The sequence below is a fragment of the Parambassis ranga genome, chromosome 17 (genome assembly GCF_900634625.1).
Source record: "Parambassis ranga chromosome 17, fParRan2.1, whole genome shotgun sequence".
Lineage (NCBI taxonomy): Eukaryota > Metazoa > Chordata > Actinopteri > Ambassidae > Parambassis > Parambassis ranga.
The window spans coordinates 14,528,042-14,548,811 of record NC_041037.1 but is presented as its reverse complement, the minus strand read 5'-3'; the positions used below and the strand labels follow the sequence as shown (position 1 = coordinate 14,548,811).

The 20,770-nt window shown below is 40.7% G+C and overlaps 1 protein-coding gene across 3 annotated transcripts; it reads right to left on the bottom strand.

The window, feature by feature from the left end:
• sugt1 (SGT1 homolog, MIS12 kinetochore complex assembly cochaperone) lies at window positions 1-19,309 on the bottom strand. Of its 3 annotated transcripts, none has more exons than XM_028427961.1 (13): window positions 19,181-19,309; window positions 19,036-19,084; window positions 18,222-18,312; window positions 17,996-18,065; window positions 17,787-17,857; window positions 16,025-16,078; window positions 14,889-14,914; window positions 14,656-14,681; window positions 14,293-14,389; window positions 12,938-13,045; window positions 2,921-3,011; window positions 1,833-2,005; window positions 1-760 (listed from the first exon to the last, which is right to left on the bottom strand). In XM_028427961.1, exons 1-13 carry the CDS (start codon window positions 19,192-19,194, stop codon window positions 659-661), a joined length of 972 nt encoding a protein of 323 aa, XP_028283762.1. In that variant the 5' UTR covers window positions 19,195-19,309; the 3' UTR covers window positions 1-658. The 3 variants fall into 3 exon arrangements, with proteins under 3 accessions (XP_028283762.1, XP_028283763.1, XP_028283764.1); XM_028427962.1 differs by having other exon boundaries at window positions 14,656-14,678; XM_028427963.1 differs by having other exon boundaries at window positions 19,036-19,081; window positions 19,181-19,293.
• Window positions 19,310-20,770: the final 1,461 nt, after the last annotated feature.

Sequence of the window (20,770 nt, the reverse complement as noted above, 5' to 3'; positions counted from 1 at the left end):
TTTGTGAGCCAAACAACAAATCTTTTATTTACACTGAAGCTTGAGTCACACTGAGGGAACGACTGGTGCTAAGCCACAGGCTGCCATGTCACACAGATTACAGGCAAGTCAGTTTGTGAGTGTTGCTGTTGACTTTATACCAAGTATACAGGAAAAAATATGCATGAGCCAAGAAACGCATTCGTAAATAGCATTTAAACATCTCTGTGCTTACTTTTGAGCAACTTGTACAAGTGCTTAGAAGAGACTGCAAGATAAAAGGCTCCAAAATAAAAAGGTTGTGGAGGTTATTTTCTTCCAGAAAACCAGGAGAGAAAAAAGGCTGAATTGAAGCTTTTCAGGGCAAATTTTAATCCAGATCACAGTTCCCTTTTAAATCTAAAAAAAAAATAGTAAATCAATCCGATTATTATAAACTGACCCCTTAGAAGCTACTGCAGAAAGAGAGTAGGCCATGTGTGGTTTGGTGGGGTGATTGTAGGAGTTTGCACTTTGTGAAAACACCAGAGCAACAACACAAGGAAGAGGTAAAAAAGTGTAGAGGCGTGCAGAGGAAGGAGGACTCCCACCACAGCTCAGATGGACAGATGTGAAGAAAGACGGTGATAAACAGAGGACAGGGGGACAGAAAGGACAGAAGAAAGAGGGGAGGAGGTGCTCAGTACTCCTTGAACTCTACGTCATCCGGTGGGCTCATTTCCACTGTTCTCTTGCCCACATCTTTCCAGTTGGTGCTCAGCACTGTACCACCTGACTCCATCTGCACAGGGAAGAAAGACAGGGGGGGAAACGTGGTTCATCGTTTCATTAACAGTTATGAAACACCTCCCTGCTTAAAAATTCTTAAGGCTTAGAAAGTCTGCTGCAGCGTCTTTGGTCCTTTAAATATTAAAGAACAAGGTGACTAGTAAGTCGTTTTTAGCTTTCTATTTCCTTAATAAGCTGAAAAGTCAAAGAATTCAGAGTGCTGATTTCCATGTAAGCTGACCTTTACTCTCCTAAAGGTCCTGTGATCTAAGATGTTAAAGCCAAATGAAGAACTATTTGACAGGAATGTTAAAACTCCACCAGTGTTATGTTACATGATAGAAATGATGGCAACACTGCCAGCTGTACTCTGCCATTGTTAATAACAGACTGTTGATACACACTAATCAAATCAACATTTAATTGCAATCATACCCACTTCCTTCCTCACACCTAAGTACACTTAGAGATTCTCATTAACTAGACTGCTGCGCTAGTCAAGGTTGAATATGACTTACTCCTTTCGGTTTAAATTGTGTAAAAGACAAATAAAGGCTGACTGTTTATGCTTTAATCAAAGGAACGTTACATATTCTTCAACCTGGGACTTGTTCTTATAATTGCGACTGTAGCTTACAGCCTCTGTTTCAGGAAGCAGGTGATACTCGCAGCTGCAGCATTGCTAGTGGAATACTCATTGTCATCATTCATGTGAACAGCTTAGCAATATAATTGTCTTTTATAAATAAACTGCAACTGCTACCATAAAAAAGAAAAAAAACACATTCATATGTGATCATGAATTCTTGAACTCAAGACCATTACCAGGCAAATACCTGCACAACTAACTGACTTCTCTGCAGTGCGGGTCTGGTTACTAAAACTATGGGGGTGGGGATGCCTTATTTTGACAACACTCCACCTGAATGTGCCCAACAGAGACAGTGAGTGGAAAGTTTGTATAGTTAATAGGAAGAAGGTTGAAAAATGGCATAATTTTCCTTAACGAAAGCACTTTATTTGACACTTGTGAAACGATAGATCTACTGAATGAGCTGTTATACTGATATAAATATAATACTCACAAAGGATTTGTTCATGGCTCGCTTGACCTCGTCTGAGCCATCGCAGTAGATCTGCTGGAAGAGCTTGTTGAGGGCTGCGTCTCCCTCCAGCTTCTCATTTTTCTCCTCCTCGTGTAAGTCCACTACCATCTTGTCCCACTTGCATGTATAGTGGGATGATGAGGGGTACTCATCTAAAGCAAAACAGAAGCATTGGTCATATGTAACTTCACTACAGACTGAGACTAGGTCAGCCGAGCGTCTGATTGGGCAGATTAATTAGAGCCTTTTAATGACTGTATGGTCTAAAACAAACTGATTACTACATTCATGTCACACTTACATGTCCATAAATATTCAAGGTAATTTTTCAACTCAATCTGATTAAATACATTGACTTTTACCATCACATTACACCGCAAAAAAATTAATTTCGCTTACTTGGCCACTGATTCATTCAACTCAGACCCGAAGAATCACATTGTCATTTGATTTCTATATTTTCTAGATGCAGTCCACCCACTATAATCCCAACAAGAGATGGAGAGGGAGTGCGAGAAATGTAATCCAGATGCAGATTTACATAAATACAGCACCAGACGCAAACAGTAGACAGATTCAGGCCAAGTGTGGACACGCTGCAATGTGAGCCCGCAAAATCAGATGTCAAATATCGTGTTTAATGTAACAGCAGTCCAAGTTATAAGCAGGCACTGATAAACAGGGTGTTCTAGACAGTCAGCTGGAAAAAAATAGTTTGGCTGCCCACTTAACTTTTACTCCCCCTTCCACACACACACACACACTTACATAAGTAATTAATCCTGTCAGTAATAGGAATGTGTGGGCTAAAACACTGAGTCATATTCTGCTGTCATACCTTTCCCTCTCCTTGCCTACTTTCGCCGTCAGACTAATGAAAGACTCTAGCAGGGTTTGACTGCCCACTCTCTTTTTAGTGCAGAACAGACAAACACAGGAGTTTATATTGATCTTTGCACAAAGAGAGAAATAAGAGGGTGAGGGAGAAGGGGAGAGACAGAGTGATGAGAGCAGAGACAGGAGAACAGTTGGAGGAAAGAGTGTAAATGCCGAAGCTGTGGACTGACTAGGATTGAAGTGTTTGATGTTGGACTCCTGTCCTTCTCCCTCCAGCTTTTCCCATCTGATGGCATCTGTCTTCTTCATCTTGATCTCCACCTGACAGAAGAGAAGGGGTGGAAGGAGCGAGATGGGGAAAAAAGGGAGATAACAATGTTTAACAAAATGGTTGCCTTTGGTGCGTGGGACAAAAATAACACTTCCATTAGAGTGACATCTTAAAAATACAGGACATCAGATCATTACTGAGGCCAGGGAGACCGTCTTGTTCAGAACCATCATCAACTTAGCCTCTGAATGTGTATGGGTTTGTGTGTGTATGAGAGAGAGAGAGAGACATCAGGGATATGCGGGGGCACAGCTCAATCTCAAACCTCACTGACAGACATACTGCACTAACGAGATGCCTGTCAGCCAGAGGGCCAGTGTGAGAGACGGCACACGGGAAGGGGGGGGGGTAAGGCAGAGGAGATCCTAATTCCACACAGCAGCATCTGATCCAAATCATTACACCAGGAGAACATGGTAGAGGAGGAAAACAATGAGTGGAGAGAGGACATGGACACATGCTTTTAACATTGAGCTGCATTGACAGGGCACATAGCAGCGAGACACGCGAGTTGCAGCGAACACCCCCCCTCCCCCCAATTGCACCCATTAGCAGTGTGTGTCTTTGATATGTGTGCATGTGAAAGACAGAGCTGGTGATGTCGGTGCAATTAAGGAACATTTCTGCTCTGCTGGGCGATGTGATGATTCATTTATGAGGGTGCCAGTAGAGAAGAGGGAGAGAACGAGGAGGTAGACAAGGTTAGGGACGAGGAGGCAGAGAGGGTGACTGGCACCGAGTGGAGCATGAGTGAGGGGAGCAGATTGAGGAAACTAAGACAGTATGATCGCTGCTAGCTTCTCCATCAAGGTGACGAGCAAGTTCGAGCAGCGGTACACTGATAGATCACTTTGGTATGTGTCAGCTCTTTCTGCTGCACAAAGGGCCCTGTGCACAGCGAGGCATCTGTGCAGTGTCCGAAATTAACTTTTTGGCTCACCTGCAAAGGGCTGAAGAGCTAAAAACAGAAGATCTCCACTGAGAATAGAGGTTACTGCTCAAATTATTCATTATCATGTCTCTATAGAGTATGTCGCCTTGCTTTTTCCCCAAAGCCATTTTGTTCTCATGACAAGATTCTTTTTTTATGTGTTTTAATATCACATAAACTTCAAGCATCTTTTATTGCAAGGACCATTGAGAATAATATGCCATCATCTCCATCTAACCATACCACACACTTGCATACACATAAAGGGCTAGTATGCATCAAGTGTCTGTCAAAAAGGAAACTTGCATCCCACCATTTTATACATTTTGGAAGCGGAATTTTCAACGTCAACAAGCTTTGCACGTTGACCCTGGCTTCTCTTCTTTCTCTCTATATTTTCCTTCAAATTTTATGCAACATGCTGGATGTATTCACCAAGAGACTGTTTAAAAATGTGCATCATTTCACTCAAATTTAAATAATTTATTGTCTCACCCCTCACCACGGTGACCAGCATTTCAACCCGCCATCAAATGTGGCCGCTCAGAAGAACCTTCTGATGAGGTTAGACAACACGCATAAATTAGTTTTTTTGTGCACAGCCAGGTTTTTGCAGTAAACAGGGTGAGAGTATCAAACATGTCATAGAAAAAAGGACTCAAACACAAAGTGCTACAGGGCAAAAACCTGTAAAAGACGGAAATTATTTTGGTGATTCAAGAATCATAACAGCGAATGGATCGTACTGTATGGATCAAAACTCTGAAGTATAAGCTAGAAAATGTCTAAAAAAGTTAAGAAGCCATGGTCATGATAAAAAAAAAAACAAGCACTACAGCAGAAGAATCATTTTTTTTTAACATTTGTACTCTTCACCAAAGAGCACCATCACACATGCGTGACCATTCAGCATATGTTCCAGCACAACATTTACAGCACATTAAAACCGCTAACAGAGATAAATTAGCGCTCCCAGGTAGCAAAGCGTTTAGCAATATTCAATGAGTTCTGTTAAAAAAAACCTTAACAGGAAACGTCATAGCACTGCAGAGACCTGCTGACAGCTACTAGTCGACAAATGTTCTCAGAAGCAATGCTGAAGTAATATGAGTAGATGCTCCTATGATAAACCTACAGGATTTTATTTGTAGGCTGACTTATTAAAGGTATTGATCACATGGGTCACCTCACCATTTGTCACATCAGCTTTTGTTTGATAAGATTAATATGTATTAATATGTATTTGGGGTAAAGTGGTCCCCACGGTGCTTTGAAGACTCACATATGTATCAAAGTGTTAAATCCAACAGATGATGTACTGAAAAATGGTACTCAGATAATTGTTGCTTTGATGATAGTGGTTGTAATTCTCACTTACATCTGAGAATTGTCAAATCATGTGTTTAGACATTATTTATTATTAGTTCAGATATTATTTTAAACATCACGGAATTCGAACACTATCCCAGTCTGTCTTACATTGCAGGCTCAAACTTTGTTTTTATGGCTGTGCAGGTATTTGTCAAAGCGCACAGTGGCATTTTACACACTCTTGGCACTCAAGCATTGTACACTGTCAGCAACCTGTTGTAGAACAGCACAATCCGAAATACCAGTGTTCAGAGCACAACAGAGCGACCGTCACATTGTGTCCGAAAGTTTATTAGCATCTGTCCAAACAGTTTTTTAGTAGAAAGCTTATAATCAAGCAGCAACTTAACAGCTGTAGTAGAGGAATGTTTGTCCTGATTTGTTGAAAACCATGGAAAGTCTTATATAGAGACAAAAGCTAAGAAGAGGAGAAAAGGACCAGAGACCAAACAAATTAAATGTTATCACCTCAAAATTACCAGCCAGTGCCGCAGGTGCCATTTATTGTCTGGAATATTTCTGCAGCGCTAACTGTGACAGAACTCAAGCCGAGGCTCCGTGTGTGTCCAAGTGTGTGTGCTTCTATGCGTGCTCCTGGGCCATACAACATTAATCTGCTGCCACATCTGTGTTTCCTGGCGTTTAAGGACATGGCAGGCCAGGCGCTGCGTGTGTGTTTCTCTGTGTGTGTTTCTGAGCGTATGACAGCCAAAGCGATGGCTTGTAAAGGGATGTGACAGCAGAGCCACAATCAGGGGCCACCACCCACAGGACCCCAGGGGCTGGACTATACAATACTGCACTACACACACATGTGGGGACACACACACATGCTATTTACAGAGGGGCATAGTGGTCCCTTGATGCTTGTCGCATGTGTTTGTAACCATCAACCCCCCCACGACTCCCCCCCCACTCCCTGCCCACGACTCTTCACCCAGCATCTTCTCCCTCTTTTTTCAGAAGCCTGCGGATTTCAAAACAAACTCAGCTAAAAAGACACATAAATGAAATACATATAAACATTCTTAGACGTTGACAGGCATGCAAATTAAAGAGGGGAGACGCCACTTTAGCTATTTGCCGAAAAGAGATGAGTTTGGAGCTGAATGAAGGAGCAAGCGTACATTCAAAATTGCACTGAGTGTGTGCACGCCGCTGTGTGTGTGTCAGCCGTCTGTTCTGATCAAACCCACTGGTGTGTAATTGGCACCCCGTTGTCGCGGTGACCCCTGCGGTTGGAATGTTTGTCGTGATGGAGGACAGGAGGAGGTCGCTCTGACGATAATGTGCTAGAGACAACACTCACGTACACAAACGCACAGCGAATGCATAGTTTAAATGGCACAAGTGTGTTGAAAGATTACTGTTCAGCTTCTGTGCGTGTGTGTGTGTGCACACACACTCACGCCCAGCTTAGCTTCCCCCTGCTAAGTTGTCTTTAAAGATAGCGAGGAGATGAAGCGTAAACACTATGGAGCAAAGAGTGCAGGGCAGCCCGTTACTGAGACAGACCGACCGACGTTGGTTGTGAATTAACAGCTCTGAGGGCAGTGCATTTTTTTTAAACGCTCATTAGGGATGCATGCCAATCTGGAGAAACTTGATTTGCTGATGCTGTTGTTCATTTGAATGTTTTTATCCCCCAGTGGCTTCTTGGCTTCAAAAAAAGGAAACGGCTCCAAAATATTTAAATGAGACACACATTGAGAGAGCCTCTCAGTTTGTTGGGCTCTCTCACACTGCTGTGCAAATGTGCCCACACATTTTCACCTACAGAGGTTTTAAAGTCTTTGGACTTTTAATGCCAGTTTTAAACCTATGAATGCTGCAATTACTACTGAGGTCTTATGCACTGGGTGCTTTATGTGTGTGTAGGGGCCATGTGTACCCGAGGAGCCCACTGGACCAGGGAACAGTCGGGGCTTTGTGAAAGAGTAGGAGGGTTGTCTTGTTATCCTAGAGGTAGGTGTTTGTGTTCATATCAGCACAACACAGAGAGAAAGACAGACTGCGTGTTTGTCTATGAGGGGGCAATGGAGAGACTGACAAACAAAAGACAAAGAAGGTTAATGAGGAAGAAAGTGGGAAAAAAACAGTAACACAGTACAGAGCTGAGAGGGAGTTTAAGACCATCCTCAGCTGCAGTCTCTCTAAGACAGAGCCCTTGTTTAAGCTGCAACCCACGTGCACCTCTGGTATGCAGTGTCTGCTGTTGCCATGGAAAAGCGAGAAAGTGAGTGAGAGGAAGTGTTTTTGAGAGGGGGCAGTTTCTGTGCAGGTCAGCTTCTATTCAGCACAGTGTAACCAGTGAATATAATGCACACAATATAGCCATCAGGTTTATGCAATGCTACAAATAACATTTTACCACAGACGTTTGCTACTTTGACAAATTGCAGCATGTTTTTCCAGCACCTATGTTCATGCAATGCCCTTTCATTCCCATGGTAGCCCTGCTGTAAAATAAAATAAACTACCATGACTGCTTCTATTGGTTCTGTGGTTCAGCATGTCTGGGGATTTCAATTTTGACACAATAGAGTACCTTTGGAGGGTTATGATGTCTAACACTTGTTTTCCAATATACTCAAAAAACCTTACAGTTTTAACATACAACCTGGGGACTGCAGACATTCACTGTGATCATGGATATGTTGATGAGAATAGAGAGCAGCAGGGATAATGTATTTTTTAGGAAGAAAGCATCTCATGGGTTTCCTCAACAAATTGATTTTTTTCACTAAATTCCTCATTTTTTTAAGTCTGTTAAAAGGGAAAATATTAATATCACAACAGGCTTCAGGGACACGTTCTGTCTTCTGATGACTAAATTTACCTTTCCTGTTTTTATCATCTGTACTAATAACACTTTTAGTCCATTTCTCTCCTCTACTGTAGCAGTCTTGTGTACATTTTGTGCATCTCAATAAAGGTCATCTGTCTCCTATTCTATGAGCAAGGATGTTTTCTCGTTTAAATTTGCAAAAGTCCATATCACAAAACTATAATCCTTACATATTTAACAATCCCATATCCAAGAGTGAGTGAGCTGGTACCAAAAAAGAGTAATTCAGGATGCTGTAAAAACATTAGTTCTGGTATGCAAAGTCCACCAGGAGTGGAAATAAGTGGTTATCATAACAAAGTTGAATTTAAATTAAGTCGTTTCTACAGCTGCCTCAATAGATTCAGAATAAACAAGACTTAAAACAAGTGAGCAGAGTTTTATATTGTTCATATTGACAAGATCTGACCGATCAATACCCAGAAAAAAAACCCTTCTTAATGAATACAAAAAAGTCGCACAAAACCTGCTTCTTGATCCAGAGGCTAAAACCTGACAGTGGTCTAAACCCTGAATCAGCACACTCTCAGTCAGCTCATTCATTAACCCACTTTCTCTATAATACACACTAATTAGTCTACAGTGCCCTCCCTACTCATTAGGCCCATAATCACCTTTAACAGTGCTGAAGAACTCTTAGCAACAATAGCCTTTATAAATCTATGTGTTGCGTGCGGCTCACATTTGTTTTATTGGGGCAAAAGCGACTCAGATGTGGTAAAGGAGTCCGATAAGTAACCTGCAGCCCATTCATCAGACTGCACAACACAGAGTCTGTGGAAGACCCTGCACATCTGACCTCAAATTAAAACAAGAACTTTTATTAATATACAGCATCAGTGTGTTACATTGTTAGCTTAAAAAAGGTGTGAAACCTATTTTTGGGCCTTTACATCCATGCTTTAAGAAACCTGTGACAGGAGCATAAGACACCAAAAAACATTTGAATAACAACCAACAACTTGTTCTCATCATATGAAATTCTGCAACTCCACCTTAATTTTAAGTGATTTTGACTCATCACACATAATTTTCTTCAGACGCTGTAAGAGAAACCTCCAATCCTCCAAACTGAGGCTCAGCTTAAATTAGTGCTTGTACAACCAGACTGTAAAGCCATAAATTGGATGTAATCAAAAAAAAAACCTTCATTCTCAGCTAATATGCCTAAACTCTTTACTCCTGTCACAGGAGAGTTTGCACAAATACAGCAGTGAAAGCTCATTCAGCTAACAAGTGAGGTGCAATAATCCCTTTCAATTAAACAGTGCACCCTATATTGCAGTTAAAGCTGTACTGTATCAATTTGTTAACAATGAATGAAAAACATTTGCTGCACCTGAACAAGAGCTGGCTGGATTGCAAACAAGCAAATCAATGTTAAGAGTTTGACAAAGCTCAAGATGGATAGTCACAACCCATTTTGCCAAGCTTCAAGTTATATGGGCTTAGATGAAGTACTATTAGTTATGAGGTGTGAGGAAAGCCTGTGGGGACCATCAGCTGACACAGAGCGTATTAAATGTAGGGTAGGAGATTTCATTCTGATGCACTTTTTATTAAATTAGCGTAACTTCTCTTTACAATCTGTTAGCAACCAATTAGTTCGGCAATTTTACATTAAAACGAAGAATATTAATCATCTGTGGAAGCTATAAAATGCTAAAAACATCAGCCAATCCTCCGGGTGGACCCTGCTCGGAGTATTGGTTGGTTGTCACTTTCTTCCTGCTCTGCGCGCACCAGAGAGGTACGTGCATGATGGCCGAAGTCACAGACCTCAGCTCGTCTTCAGGTAATGCACGTCCATGTGATTGGGAGGCGTGGCTTCAGGGTGAGCTCCCAGAGAAAGGGGCATGTGTTTACTTTCGAAATCTGGCTGACTCTCACTGAGTTTTCAAAATCTCCTACCCTACCTTTAAGCCATTTAACAGACAGGTGCATATGACACCACCCCTTGTGTCAATCAGCTCTTCTACCGGCAAACTCAGGTGAAGTTTCCTGGTACAGTGTACCTTTCAGAAGAGGTAAAACAATAAGGATGTACTATTTCACTAGATTATGACCACTTCTAACTTGTACTTGTACTGTAGCAGTGTCAACAATCAAAATAAAAACATGCTTTAGGTTTTGAGCCCTGGATCACAAGTATCATATATGATCATACACTCTTCTACAAACATTACCTTGGTTACCTTTGTTTTTTCCAAAAGTAAACACATTCAAAATGATCAGACCGTAGCTAGCAGCCAAGTATGGATTGTTTGAGGCTTCCATGAAGAGCTCTTCTTAGTCATTCCTAAATGGTGCAACTACAGAAATAACTAAATTCCCATTGTGTCATGACAGCTGTCTGAGTGGTACCTCAGATTGGCTTGAAGCAAAGCATGGATGGTTCAACACAGCCATTGGTGTGATCAGCATCCAAATGCAACATTTTTAAAGACAGTGTCCCATCTGGTATGCCATCAGAGACTCAAGTCATCAAGGCTGTTGAGAAAGTAGTACCTGGTTGTGGTCTAAGTACCTAACTTCCCCTGGTGACCTCAATGCCCAACACTGCTGGCTGTTATTTTGAGGCTGAAAAAGCTTTTCAGCCAGTTTCTCATGGTCAAAGATGTATTCTGATATCTGGCCCTGATAAATCTGAGCATATGAAAAAATAAGATGTGGGGTATAGTGAACATCCAACAGCCATTTCCACAGCTATCAAACCCAGCGTCCAAAGGTCTCAAAGAAATGTCCAGAGTCACCTCTGGACATGTAAGGAAGGCTTTTTACAAAGGTCTCAAAGTTGGTCTCAGGCACAAGCAGTGTAAGGCCAACCTCAGTAATATTTTACTCTGATCGCATTCGCCTGACACGTCACAACCATGATATTTTATAGTTTTAGATCCACATGTACTGTGCTGGCAGGCTGTATGTGGAGAAGAGTGGTGGCCAGCCGATATAACATTCATGTTACCTCAGGGAAACACTTTGATTCTGTGACAGGGGCCGAGGGTAGTCTCAATGTTTTTTCACCAACATTTTGATAGTAGTCTTGCATGTGTGTGAAACAAAGATATTCTGTTGACTGCAGGTTCAGTCTGTTATGCATACTGCATATTCTCTGCAAACCACTGGATATTTTTTATGTTGGAGGAACACGTGCCTTTCCAAAATCTTTCCAGTCTGTCATTATTAAGAACAGCTTCATACAGAGAAACCTGCAGTAATTGCCGTAGACCTTCAAAGCAGAAATAACCATGTTTACAGTTTGCTACAAAAAAACTGACAGAACAAAAAGACGGACAGCTCCTCTCTACTTTTAAACATGCAATGAACACCAGCACCTTTCACTATTTGGTCATCTCAAACTGGAAGAGTTTGAATAATCTTTACTAGATGGCTGGAAGCAAGCGATGAGAGAAGGTAGAGCACACATGTACACACACAAACAGGTTGACCCAGAGGGGAGGAAAATGAATTTGCAGGGTGTAATGCAGCTTCTTGTTTGAGTAATAATCAGTGCAGGCTTAGAATAGAGGGCCACCGTAAGTCACTGTGGTTGGAGTCCTGAGCTGGTCTTATCACTAGATATGATTACAGCTGGAGGAGCGTGTGCGAGTGTGTGTGTGTAACATATGTGTAGGATTTAAGCATATGTGTGCTCAGTTGAACTATGCTGTGTCTCCACAGGAAGTGAACTGTATCCAAGAGTAGAGTGGATGTTCCCATTTCTACGTGCGCTACAGTGAGCGTACCAGCATGAAGGAATTATACGTACTGACAGCCTACATTATATAGCTTTAAATTATTGAAGAGATTAAGATGTTGATCTCAGAGAGGTGACCTGAGTAATGATCAGTGATAATTTCAGTAATCTGCTTAAACGTGATCTTCAGCTGATTCATCATCTTGTTTAACAACAGAAATGAATGTATACAAAATGTAATTATTGATCACCTTCTAAGACAGTAAAAAACCTAAATACACAGAAGGTTGCATACTTGCTGATGCTCTTTTTGAAACTGCAGTTCAGAGCAGCAGATCGCCCACATTTCTCCAAAGTGTGACATTACTACATCATATTCTCTTTATAGCAACATAAAACATGTTCCTTGAAGTTTAATACTGTGGCCCTTTACTGTTAAAAGGGAACTGGCATGGCAAGGATACATACAGTCCTCCAAATGAAGGAAGCAAATTCAATGACTTTCAAAAACAGCTGAAGCACTTACTGGACCTAGCAATGTCAGTTCTTCCTCTTTTTTCAGTTCAGAGATGTATTAAAGTGATAAACAGATTATTTTCTGCTACAGCTGAATTTACTGAGGAGAAAAACATTGAAAACACCCAATACAAGTAAATGTATGAAACAGATTATGCAACTTGGGGGTACCCTTCAGATGTCCTAACTGTTCTATAACTTTAAGACACTATTCAAAGAAAGTCTAAGCAGTTTGTTGCCTCAGTTTGAGTGTTGGTCAATTGCAGGTACTGCAACTGCAGACAGGACAACAATCAATTCAATGTACCTCGCAGTGCACTATGGTATAACCTAACCTATAAGCTGTTGAAACCATAGAGGTCTGATGTGTATAATACGTTTCATCAAAGACGTCATCAAAATATCTGACAGAACTGTCAAAATCCTGTGAAGCACTAAACACGAAAACCAGGAGGTGGACGTGAACATATACTGTACACTAAATAACCTGGTGATTTCAACATCTGGCCAGCACTCTGATTCTTATACACACAGTAAGCTGGAAGTCATTTACCTTGGTGGTGAGGATCTTGAAGGTGCTCTGTTGGGGGATGATCGGGTGCAGGAGGTGGAGATTGAGGCTGTAGTTCTCCTCTGATGCCAGCTGTATTCTGGCAGAAAGCTGAACACACAAATAACAGATTACCCTAGATGGAATTTGGAATTAGATAAATATTTGCTGATAAATACTGAGCAATCCATGTGTGAATATTGTTGTATCAATATTTTGATTTTATTTAAGTGCAATCAAAACACACTAAACAAAAGGAAAGCTTAGGAGAAAGAAAGGGGCGAAGATGTCAGCACATCAACGAAAATCATCATCTGATGTGACGGCCAGGAGTTTCTTTGCCTTGTCCCCTTCAGCCACAGAGTGACCAGTGACCAGGGGTCAGACAGCTCGTAACATCCTGTCAGTCACTGGGACTGTGTAGGACAGTGGCTTGTTGGTTTGGATGGACATAGCTTTAGCTACAGCCGATTAGACAGTCTTGAGGAAAAATATTTCAGTTACACATTTCTTTAATGTGCAGTCCCTTGCAACCAGAAACAACAACTAAAAGCTGACATTTCTGATTTGTGACCAAATGAATGTAAAAAGTAGTTCATTGGGAATAAAAGCTTAGAAAGTTAGCTGAAGTTGCTTTTGGGCAATTTCACAAACTATCAAAGCCTTAATATTCATTTCTAGCTGAGTTCCTGCACTGTCTGTATGTATACAGCTGCTGCATATTCAGTCACCAGGGAAAGTAACTAGAACCAATGCCTTTCATCTTTAATTTCTTTTGTATGTACTGACCTAGTAAAAAATATATGAACTTATCTGTACTTTCCACACAAAAGGAGCTTAACAAGTGGCTGTGTGATTCACAGTGACTGAACTATTTCTTTTGAAATGGGGTAAACTCAGTTTGTTATTCTATTAGGAAAGACAAAGCCGTTCCCTGGAGTGCCCCGCAGTTACCCCTCAGAGAGAGGGGGGAAAAAACTGGAAAGACAGAAAGGAAAAGAGAAAAAGGGAAAGAAATGAGTATTGTCTCCGGAGGGCTCTGCAGCTGATCCTAGATCAGTTATGCCTTCCATCTACAGACAATTAGGAGGTTGGAGAAGCTGGGGAGGGTAAATTGTTCTTAGATCTGTACTTTGGGGGCAATGTTAACAAGGCACCACTGGAGGCATAGTTGGGTCCGTGGGGAGAGTGTGTGTGTATGTGAGTATATAGGTGTGTATGAGACCCATCTAATGGGCCCCCCTGAGGAAACACCCAAGAGCTAACCCGTCTCTGTTCCATGCACTCAAACATACACACCATCATAGAAAATACAGACTCTCTTCACCTAAATGCTGCATTCAATTGTGTTTTTATACCTCTTTTTCTGTGAAGCTGACAGACACACCATCCTTGGGTACGTTTTTCACCATAACTGTGACGATGACTTGAGATTCTGTTTGGTACCAGTCATGCCTTAAAGAAAACACACAGGCACTTTAAATGACTGGAGAACACTGCGGGTATTCATTTTTAATAATGTTCTTCCTTTTGAGTATAAATCTGGAAATATGGAAATTTGAATTCTGAATCAATGGAAAAAGCCACCTTCATTAACATCTAGACATATTTTTATCATCAGAGAAAATGAGCCTGATTCAAGCAATGAGGATTGATAATTTTTTTAATAAATAAAGAACAATTTAAAAACAGACAGCTAGATATCACATTTATGTACTTACTTTAGAGGTGGAACAGCTGGTGTCTGCTGGGTCATTCCACCCAGATAATGGGATGAAAAAGACATGTTAAAAAAGTCAATTGATGAAAGAAAAACACACAAATGAGAAAAAAAAGCCATAACAAGAACAAAAGAAGCTTAGTAAGGTCTCCTTCTTTGGGTCCAAAGCTTACGCAAGGCTCTACTGATGCTGAGTACAACAATGCCCCCATGTGGCCATGCAGAGAAACTCACCCTGTTGACGCCGTTTGGTGTCTTATCTGCAGAGAGAAAAAAAAAACTGGGTGTGTTGTATGTGGACACATTTAATACAGCCCTTAACTGGCTAAACTGAACTTTAGCATCAAAAATGTAACTACTGCAAAGCACTAAGGGATTGTGACATGTATCAGTTTCAGCAGACAGATAAGCCCCATCACAGACACACATGCTCTGCTTTGCCACCAGTTTGTTTACTGGTCCTTCCACGCCCATTAAAAGCCCTGTGAGCCCAAGCAAGCCTGAACACCGTTTACCAGCATGCTATCATACATTATTCACTGACTTCATTACACAGAGAGAGCACAGAGAGAGAGATGAGATGATAGGAGGCGTGTTAATGTTGTCTTAATGAGGTCGCGTTTGAATCTGTGAGGAGGGGGGGGGTGCTGTTAGAGGAGAAAAAAGCTGTGCGTCTGTGTTTTTTGTGCTCGGATACATGCGGGGTGCCACATGTGACAGAATAACCAGGTGCCATGTGTGCTGGCTTCTGGTAAACACACTGTCTCCAGAAGAAACAGTGAATGCTCCTGGTGTGAGCGGCTGTGTGCGCACTGTCTGTGAGCAGGCTTATGAAGGGGCTGGGTCTCATCGGGGGCTTTCAAACATCAGCAACGTTAACGTTGATGAATCATACTGCTCCTGGGAGAACGTGTGCATGCGGGTGTGAAGCGTGTTTGTCAAAACTCATGCTCCTGTTTACTTGAGATGATCCAGAGGGCCCAGGCATCACCAGCTAACAGAAACACACCATGGAGACATGGCATGCATCTTTTATTGGACTAAGCAGCTCTGCCTAGACCACTGTGAACACATACTGTAGATTCATGGATGTGTGCACACTCATTTGTTTGATCAGATGGGCGGATCTGCTCCCTGACTGTGCCATTTAGCTTTGTGTTTAAAAGCAGAGAGTAATACAGCAGAGTTAGTAAGTCTAAAACGTGCCTGCACTACAACTGCCCACTGCATTGTTGTGTGAAAACGAGTAACGAGTGTGTAAAAACGAGTTACAAACACACCAAAAAACAACAAATATGGATAAACTGCAATACTGGTCTTAATAAATAAAAAATAAAATTAATCTCAAGACATTTCAGTGATGTACTTACCTCCCATCATCTCCTCACACCGCTTGATCCAGACCTCAAATGTCTTGTCAGAAACTGCAAAAATGATAAATATTGTTACTTGTATAGTGTATAGTGCTGGACATGTTTTAACTGAGACTAATCTGTACTATTTCCCCACTATATCCATGATTTATCTCTGACTGCTGCTAAAAGAAACATGATGGACCACTTGTCAAACTGCTACTACAGTCCTATGGGGGTCAACCAAATAAAGGACTCAATGTATGTCTTTTTATGTCGCTATGTACAGGAATATGTCTGCAAAGATATCAAATCAATCATCAACTAAATGATTCCTTGATAAAAGTAATGCTGCTTTTGCATTTGCTTTAACATCTTCTGCAGACCAGAAACATTTAGCTGTAGTTCAAATGTTGCTTTAAGCTTTCACATGACTGATGCAAATTAATAACTGATTAGTATCCCAGTAAGGGTAGAGCCCACGTTCTTTACAAGAATTAATCTAAATGGAGGACTCTGGGCCAGAAATACATATTTCATGAAAAAAAGTACTGCTGTCATATTTTCTTTATCTGTCTGCCACCGCCACAGTTCCATCCTGCTCTTCCTAAGTTCATGAGAAACCTTTTTCAGCAACACAGATAGACAACTATTTACACTTCCACGCACACCTTCAGCCAGTTTAAATTTCCCAATTAAGCCAACAAGCACATCTTTGTGAATGTGGAAAAAAACCCATGCCAATATAGGGAAAAGGTGCAAAGTCCATACAGAAAAGCTCCAGCGGGATTCGAACCAGGAACCTTTTTGCCATGAGATGACCGCTGCACCATCATGCTTTTAATGCAGGGCACATAAATCACACTTAAGTATTTCCTCTAAGATATAACAAGTACCGTAATTAACTCTTCATAATAAGAGCCTTTCAGATGCCATGACAGGCCAAAACAATAACAGTCCTGGACAAGACAGACAATGCCAACAGGTACAACAAGCATGGACTAATGCCAGTGTTGTGGATTATTTCATTACTGTTTGAAATCCTCATTTGACGTCTTTAAGGGCTCCATAAAGCCAGACCTCATTATGACTATTTATGATCCTGATGCCAAGAATTGATCAAAATAAATAAATAAAGCATTAATAATACATTTAGCTGTTGCTTCGTCCATTTACTGTAGCAAATTGTGCGTTTGGTTCAACAAAACCCCAAATATGACTCTAACAGCTACAACTTACATCAGCAACCAAATACCTGGTACCACTTGTATTAGCAGGACCCCAACCACAGTGCTACTGTAGTTATAAAGTGGGTCTTGTTTGCAGTGATACATATAGTACCACACGCGTAATAGCATTTAAATATCTGCCAATTTTTTTTTACACTATTTGACTGATATGCAGGAAAATATAAAGCAGGGCACTCCTTATCTTGCACCACATTGCAAACATTGTGAGACATGACAATGGCAGCAAAACAGTGAATTAACTGAATAACCTCAAAGTTTCTTACAAATATGTAACAATATAAATATTATGTTATTGTGTTACATACAATACAATCTTTAGTACATTGATTTAGTAGAATGGTTTAAGCTTTTGACCAGAAATGGTGGTACTAAACCAATAAATAATTACATTATATCCCTTAAACTTGCATTGTATTTAATATGGAGAGTGTTTAAATGGAGAATGAAGCAGACAAGATACTGCTGAAAACAGTAAATGGTAAGGGGTGAGATAGTGAAACTCATATAAGGGCCAAATGGGTCATTCTCACCATCCAGTTGGTGTCCCTGGGTGAAAGCTGCATGCGCTGACTCATAGTGGGTCAGGTGGTACTCTGCTATTCTGTAAGAGGAAAATAAGCCAGACATACAGATAAGTGATTCTAGGCAAAAACTTAAGTCATTTAAAAGTCAATAACACAATAAGCTAAACTTTGTGTATAAAATGAAACATAGTTTTCATTCATTTCATGGTGCTCACCCTGTTCTCATAAAAGCTAGGGGAAGGCTGGGTTTTATCTGTTGTGCCTTCTTGGCATCATCAGCAGCACCTGTAGACAGAAGCCACCATGCTCATTATAAAGCACATACACATTCATTCATGTTGGATCACTAAGGGAAGTAATGATTCATACAACTCCTTGAGTGAACGCTGATTAGAAAAAGTTTAACATTCATTAACAAGCACGTGTAGTACGAGGACTTACAGCTGTAGTTTTTGAGAAGTATGTGGGCATAGGCACGCTGACAGAACCACTCTGCATTGTCAGTGTCTTCCTGCAAGGCCTCATTAATAGCCTGAAAGAAAAGAGATGGTGCCAACATGGACAGCTTATGATACTGTTCAAACTTGTTAAGAGTTTTGTGAGTTGTTAGAAAGTTACAGTAATCATATGCAGACAATGAAGTGGACATTACTGAGTGGTTATCGATCACCACCAGACATTTTTATAAGCAACGATTACTCAGTAACTCGGGCAACTGAAACAGCGGAAGTGTTGATAGTGCATGTTTAACGTGCCGTGCAAAGGTTGTTGCAGTTTGTCTGTAGCCGGAATATTCTTAGGTATAATGGAAATTATTCACACGGGACTGCGGAGTAACCAAGAGTGTGCAAATGATAAACAACGACTAATAAATAACATTCTTTTACGTTATATATATATATATACACGTCTGGCTTGCCATGCTGCAACATCCTTTGCTAACGTCACTCAACATGTGCTCACGACTATCACGTTTTAAGGGTGGTACAGTATAAAAACATAAATGTCCTGTCTACATAACATATGAATGTAATGGTTTAGGAAAGTTAAGCTTGCGAGAAACCTTAGCTAACCGAGCTAGCTTACAGTTTTAAAATCAGTGCTAACACTAGAAACATTCACGTTACTGATACAGCTCCGTTCCCATACTAAAAGACTAAGTCAGAAAAAATGTAAGGTTAGTATTATAACTAGAGAAGGATCTTAGGCATCAAATAAAGCCGCTAGTGTATGGTTAGCTAAAGCTAATATTTACCTCCAGAGCTTTCTGTGGATCCTCGTCAATGTAGCTATCGGGGAAGCTGCTAAAGCGAAAGAAGACAGCGACAGTTAACTAGCTAGATAGAAATACGGGTGTGAACACATAAAATAATGTCATTCATGTGTTAGGTTTAACTTGCCGTTCGGTTGCCATGGGTTTGTTGCTGCGGATGTGGACAGTGTTTCTGAAGTGACAGGAAAGTTCTAGACGGGGTGAGCACAAACGTGATAGTGGCAAAAGCCACAGAGCAAGAGGAGGCCTGTCAACATCCGAGCGCACACAGAGCTCACACTGTCACAGCGCCACCTAACGACCGGGAGGAGACATCATCAAAATGACTACACAACCACAGAAATGAAAAACAAGGCTAGTATACATGAGTGACCAGTTAACCGTGGATTTAACACTTTCTAACATTAGCCACCTCATTCATGTTGATTCTGAATATATATATATATATTTATTTTTTTTTTTACTAAGTTGTTACATGTATGCCATAAATATCTGCAACAATAGGTGTCACAGAGGTAAAGAGCTCAAGATATTTACCACAAACCTTTTACCTTACATTTGTAGTAATGTAATACTAAACAATACACGGAGAGAAACTACTGTTCATCGTGTTAGTAAAATAAATGTGTCACACAGACAACCATTAATTTCACTTTATTTAATATGAAAGCCCATTAACTTTTTTAACATCTCCAGACTGTGCGAAAGCATACACACCAAAAAAAGGCAACAGAAACTCCACCTCTCCCTCTGCTACAGGCATACTAATCCATAACAGTACAACAGTATCAGGAGAACACCAGATAAGGCAAAGTGAGAAAATTTTCAAATAAATTGTTTACTCAGTAATAAAGTGAAATCAGTTTTGCATAGGGGGGAGGCTCCCCATGGGCAAAGGCACAATTACTCTATTAGCATCTCTTAACTAAGTTTTGCCTGACAGAAGCCAGCCTACCTCTTAAAAACACAGTATTTTTTTGGAGTGAGGTAAACTTTGAAGGCTGGCTTTGTGAGGCTATATTCAAATACACACTCAACTAATTCATTATAAAGGGCCAGTATTTTACTCTTTGCATAGAGTACACAATCTTCCCAGCACAAATAAAGTTAATGAACCTGAGGGAGAAAATGGCAAAAAAGCACAAGTCGAGCACTTTTACAAAAGTACAGTATAATAGATCACACAACATATATAGATATCAAGGCTTCAGGGTTTCATATATGCCTTTGTATATACATGCAATAACTGAACTGGACATGTGCACTGCAGATAATCTATAGGAGGCAGAAGAGCTACAAGGCGCATTTCACTGAAGATTGTCACGAAAAGAATGGTACACAAACTATAAACAGCTGCAGTGCTGAACCGATATACTGGAAATAACAGTGATCCCTTGTATTCAACATGTTGACATTACAAATACAGTTCAGTAATAAAAAAACAACAACAACAATAAGGAATGTTTTCCCTCAAAAACCTCCTGATTATCAGAAACAGAGGAAGCAGGGACAGGATGGACTGAGACCTTCAGGCACTTAGAGAAGACACATACAGCAGGGGTAAACATTAGTGCAAAGCCACTTTAAGGCAGAGGAATGATTCAGCATGTGATGATAATAACAACAACAATAATAATAACAATAACAATAATAAAAAAAAGTGAGAGAGGGCAAAGGTGATGGCAGAAAGGGGGACACAGTGTGATGATCAGATAAT

Coding starts and splice junctions, on each gene's coding strand:
- sugt1 (XM_028427961.1), bottom strand. Junction 13,046..14,292: donor TCAGCTTCACAGAAAAAGAG/GTATAAAAACAC, acceptor TTGTGTGTTCAG/CTTTCTGCCAGAATACAGCT. Junction 2,006..2,920: donor CATCAAACACTTCAATCCTA/GTCAGTCCACAG, acceptor GTTTTGCTTTAG/ATGAGTACCCCTCATCATCC.